This window comes from Tachysurus fulvidraco, chromosome 10 (assembly GCF_022655615.1).
Source record: "Tachysurus fulvidraco isolate hzauxx_2018 chromosome 10, HZAU_PFXX_2.0, whole genome shotgun sequence".
NCBI lineage: Eukaryota > Metazoa > Chordata > Actinopteri > Siluriformes > Bagridae > Tachysurus > Tachysurus fulvidraco.
The window spans coordinates 21,597,141-21,602,469 of NC_062527.1; the positions used below are offsets into that span (position 1 = coordinate 21,597,141).

The 5,329-nt window shown below is 43.0% G+C and overlaps 1 protein-coding gene across 2 annotated transcripts in view; it reads left to right on the plus strand.

The window, feature by feature from the left end:
• fam135b (family with sequence similarity 135 member B) overlaps positions 1-3,304 on the plus strand; it is a 65,704-nt gene extending 62,400 nt beyond the window's left edge. Inside the window, exons 20-21 of one of the 2 annotated variants that reach the window (XR_007144221.1) lie at positions 1,147-1,945; positions 2,112-3,304. Coding sequence is in view for 1 of the 2 variants with exons in the window: in XM_047820023.1 (XP_047675979.1) it covers positions 1,147-1,352 (206 nt within the window). In the remaining variant the exon portion in view is untranslated. Of the gene's footprint in view, positions 1-1,146 lie in introns of both variants that reach the window. The other variant, XM_047820023.1, reaches the window with a different exon arrangement.
• Positions 3,305-5,329: the final 2,025 nt, after the last annotated feature.

The window sequence follows — 5,329 nt, forward strand, 5'->3', positions numbered from 1 at the left end:
GAGAGAGAGAGAGAGATTGTAGATGTCCAAAATATAATAGAGTAAACGATCCCTCTTGTTTTATACTAGAATTACCCCACATGTCCTCACACTGAACCATTACCTATAATCCGAATCCGACTCCGCTTTATTGCCAGGCATGTTTACACACGTGAGGAATTAGTTTTAGTGACATACAGTAATCTCTACAGTGTAACAGGATGTCATATGCAGTATAGAAGGAATTGTATGTACACTTTTACAGGGGTGAAAATGTGCAGTTTAAATAAACATATGAAATATACATATGCAAATAAGTATACAATATATACAATTTGTATGTACACGTGTATCGTATGTACACGTGTACAATTTGTATGTACACGTGTGCAGTTGTGAAGTGTGCAGTAGAAGTAAACAGTACAGACAATATGGATGCATGTATGGACAGAGTGCAAGTATGGAATGTGCTATTACAGGTATACATAGTATATAAGTCTGTAATTCACTGTAAAACCCTAAGGAGGAATTTTACTGAGATTTTAATAACAGAACCCTAAATGTGTTCTACTGCATCTCTAATCTGCTGCTGATTACATTCTAATCTGATCTGAAGCTTTACACACATCTGACTCTGATCTAATGTCGGTCTGGTGAAGAACATGCTGATGGTCGTGCCATCGTGTGAGAGAACATTCCCTGTACACTCTGTCACACACACACACACACACACACACACACACACACACACACACACACACACACACACACCAGTGAGAGAACATTCCCTGTACACTCTGTCACACACACACACACACACACACACACACACACACACACACACACACACACACACACACACACACACACACACACACACACACACACACCAGTGAGAGAACATTCCCTGTACACTCTGTCACACACACACACACACACACACACCGGTGAGAGAACATTCCCTGTCACACACACACACACACACACACACACACCGGTGGATCTCTTCGAGCACTAACATATGATCTGATCGCAGCCGATTCGAAGAATGAGAATGATTGGCTTTGACATCAATGTCATTTATTTTGAATATTAATATTGTGTGTGTGTGTGTGTGTGTGTGTGTGTGTGTGTGTGTGTGTGTGTGTGTGTGTGTGTTTCTATTAGGTCCGGTGTACACAGAGATGATAAACAACCTCCTCCAGCCTCTGATCGATGCACCGCAGTGTCGTGTGATCCGTCACAATGTGTTCCACGCCTTACCCAACACCGCTAACACGCTAATAGGCCGAGCCGCTCACATCGCCGTGCTCGACTCCGAGCTCTTTCTGGAGAAGTTCCTGCTGGTCGCCGGTCTCGAGTACTTCAAATAATGGACTCCATCACAGCCTGCTGGCCTGTCAGAAAGTTCCCAGAGCCCTTTTCTACCCAGGCCAATCAGAATCCAGCTGGTTCCTTCTGGTCTGCAGCAGGTTACATCCAGGCTCATCATCTTCTAACGCATCTTGGAGGAGATCCAGCTTAAATGGCCAGAAAAGTGGAGCAAATCCTGACGAATCAGAAACAGGAATCAGGCCAGTCCTGTAAATCGAAACAGCCAATCAGAACATGTCTCGCTACATCTTCACTCCATCCACTGACCAGTTAGATTCACTCGATCGGTTCAAACCCGAGAGATCGCGGCCAAACCGATCGGATCCGTCAAAGTAGCAGAGGTCACATATCACACCGGTCGGTTTATTCCTCAGCCAGGTAGCATCCGACCAATCGGATTCATCCGCTTTTAAACAACCATGAAAATGTAGCTTAGTACTCAAAAAAAACCTTCTCATTCAGCCAATCACAGAAGACCTCAGAGGTATCATGATGATGTCAGACTGCACTGAAGATGAGCTTAAAGATCCAGTATTGTGTAGAAGATTTTAAAACCATTATTTCAGAAGTAGGATGAAGAGGAGGAGTAAAGGTAGGATGAAGATTCCCATGCTAAACCGATCGGAACAATGTATGCCGACGTGTATATACCAGTGTACAGTAATTATACAGTCAGACGTAGAGTATATAGAGATATAAAGATCATATATTTGACAGGGACTAAAATTCTAACAGAGTATTTATTTATGTTCCGTCAGAGCCGACGTGCTACTGACCGCCATGTTAAATCATCTCCATGTAAAAATAACAGAGCTGTCATCAGCGTAAAGAAGAAAAGACAAGAAGTAAAAGTCGCTTCGTCCAGACCGAACGTTCTGACATCCCACCCACCCCCCTTCGCTTCTTCTCCCTGTCCTCTACACGTCCGGCGTGTCATCCTGTCCCGAGACGTCCCGCCGAGCCTCTCCGTGTTTGTGTTTGTAGACGGAGTCGACACTAATTGTCTGTGTAAACGCTCTGCCGGCGTGATGGACGATAATTGATCCCTCTTTAGAATATTCCAGGCTGAGCGAGGGCACACGGGAGGTCACATGACTTTGCCGAGACTAAACTACTCGGAAAAATCGCTATGTTGTCTTCTATCCTGTCAGGTGATGTCATACACGATGTCGTGGACACTCAGGCCATCGAGAAAAACACGTATTTCTCTACCGACGGACGAGGCAAGAGGCCGCCTCGGTCGCGTGTCCGTGTTGTTATCCTGCTTAGAGTCTGGATCGTAGGCGAATGAAAATGGTGTATAAGAGAACGTAATGTTTTAATTCCCTAAATGCATTACTGTATTTAATACCTCAGTGTGTGTGTGTGTCATAAAGAGAGAGAGAGAGAGAGAGAGAGAGAGAGAGAGAGAGAGAGAGAGAGAGAGAAGGAGGCAGGGAGAAAAAAAGTAAATTCAAGAAGGTGTTGAGAGAAAGAAAAGCAGAGAGAGAAACATAATACAAACATATACATGTGATTATTATGTGTGTGTGTGTGTGTGTGTGTGTGTGTGTGTGTGTCCTCCCAGGCAGCTGTTTCATTGATACCATTGCACTGTTTATTATTTAGCAACATCTTATTTGTGTGTGTGTGTGTGTGTGTGTGCGTGTGCGTGTGTGTGTGTGCGTGTGTCTGTGTGTGTGCGTGTGTCTGTGTGTGTGCGTGTGTCTGTGTGTGTGCCTGTAGGTGTGTGTGTGTGTGTGTGTGTGTGTGTGTGTGTGTTTGTGCGTGTGTGTGTACTCATCGTGAGTGTTTTTCTCTGATCATGTGATCTATCGTCCATGTGCCAATCACAGTGAAGTATTTTTCCCAGTAGCTTTGACCCAAATGTATAAATATAAATACTTCTATATGTATATTCAGTAAATGTATGACATTATATTATAGAGAGATAAATGAACAATATGAAATAAATAGTATTCTTATTTTAAACTCTGGACTCCTGACATTTCTGTTAACTTCCTGTTTAAAATATATCTGTAGATTAAAGGTGCGGTCTCCGTTGTTTGAAAGCCAATGTTGACATTTGAAATCACCAAAACAAACACGCCCCTAACCCAAATGGGTCCCGCCCTGTATTTATAGCTCCACCCACACATCCATACGTAACCCAGGCGACTAATGAAAAGAAATGTGTCTTTATCATAGCTGAAGGGAAGAACAATACGATTGTAGATAAACAAACAAGTAAAAATGCCACACAAGCATAATGATGTAAAGGACAAAGGCATATATTAGTTCTGTGTAACAAAGCAAAACCAACGTTACTCACCTATTGAGAAGGAAAAAAGCGCCTCGGCGTCTTAAGTAAAGTCGGCCACATATTCACAGGTCGGAGTTTCCCGAGTCGATAACTCCTGAGCTAAACGCTGTTACTACACAAAACGCGGTTGTAGCTGCCTCTCTACATTACTACGATAGAAAAGAGGTGTTATTTGTGTAGTAACAGCGTTTAGCTCAGGAGTTATTGACTCGGGAAACTCCAACCTGTGAATATGTGGCCAACTTCCTGCTCCTTCAGTTCTCTCCAGCGCTGGAAAGCTGATCCTATATTAACGCGTCCTACTTCTTGTCCTTATCGTAAGTCTTTCTTCTCTTCCTTTCTTTGTTTTTATCCTCCATGTCGATGTTAAAACCACTTTCTGCTAATGTCACACATGCGCACTGAACACTCTCTCCGCCCATATCGACAAGCCCCGCCCCTTTCTGCTCATTGGCTACACGTTAGTTTTGTTTTTGTTTAGTTTGGCGTCCCGACTCGGTTTTCTGAAACATTTCCCAAACAACGCAGACCGCACCTTTAAGCAGCATTAAGTTCCCGAAATGATGTCAATTCTTACAATCTGTGTTGTGTGAGAGTTTTAAAGCCTTTATTATTTATTTTGTCATATCTATATTACAGCACAGTGAAATTTTTTCTTCACATAACCCAACTTTGGAGCTCAGGGCCAGTCATGATACAGCACCACTGGAGCGGAGAGGGTTAAGGGCCTTGTTTAAGGGCCCATAATAGGAATAGAATAAAAGAGGAGATTGTAGGTTTCTCTCATGACTCCTAGTTTAGCCACCTGGTTTGTGCTGTGTGTTAAATCTACAGCTCAGAGAATGTTACACAAAATGAATTTGAAATTAATTGTATTTCTATTCAGGCATTTAGAAGAATTTCTCTGCACATAATAAAGGATTTGTTGGTTTTTAAATGAAACCTTCGATGGGAATGAAGCGTAACGTGTCGCCTCGTTCTCTGCCCCTAAAGTAATGAAGTCATCAAGGCTTTTATACAGATGCTGAGCTACGGTTAGTCTCCTGATGCCAAAAAAATCGGATTTGTCTTTCACGTCCACTTATCATCAGGAACGCAGGCACAAAATGATCCGATGTAAAAAAAACAAATTAAAAAAATAAAGCGTCTTCTCTTCGGTCCCAGAAAAAATGCCTGATGCAACAGAGCAGATTTTCAGCCAGAGGACAACCGGCCGTTCGTCATCCTCAGAGATGGACAGAAAGGGAGGAAAGATGAGTTTGTCATTAAATCAATCTCCGAGCGCGTCTTCATTCTTTTGCTCGCGGAGCGTAGCGGTCCATTACGTCTCCCTCGGTTACGGTTTGGAGAAAGCCGTCGCCTCTAAACAAAGCTCCAGAGGGAGTAATTAGCCGCTCGTAAATCAGCCTGGATGGGACAGTAATAGCATCTCTCAAGGCCTCATTATCCAACACGGCAGCGATAACCCACACAAGAAGGGCAGTAACTCACGTGGAGGTGCTGAGGTCATCTACAAGCTCTGTAAAAACAAATATAAAACAAGTGCATTGTTTCCAAAAAGTCGTATTTCAGAAGCCTTGAGTAGTTTTGTTGGTTTTTATTCTTGTCTTTAGATTAAAATTTATCCTCTACCTATTCGCTCGACCGCTCCAGAATGTCTCAAAGAAAATGTCT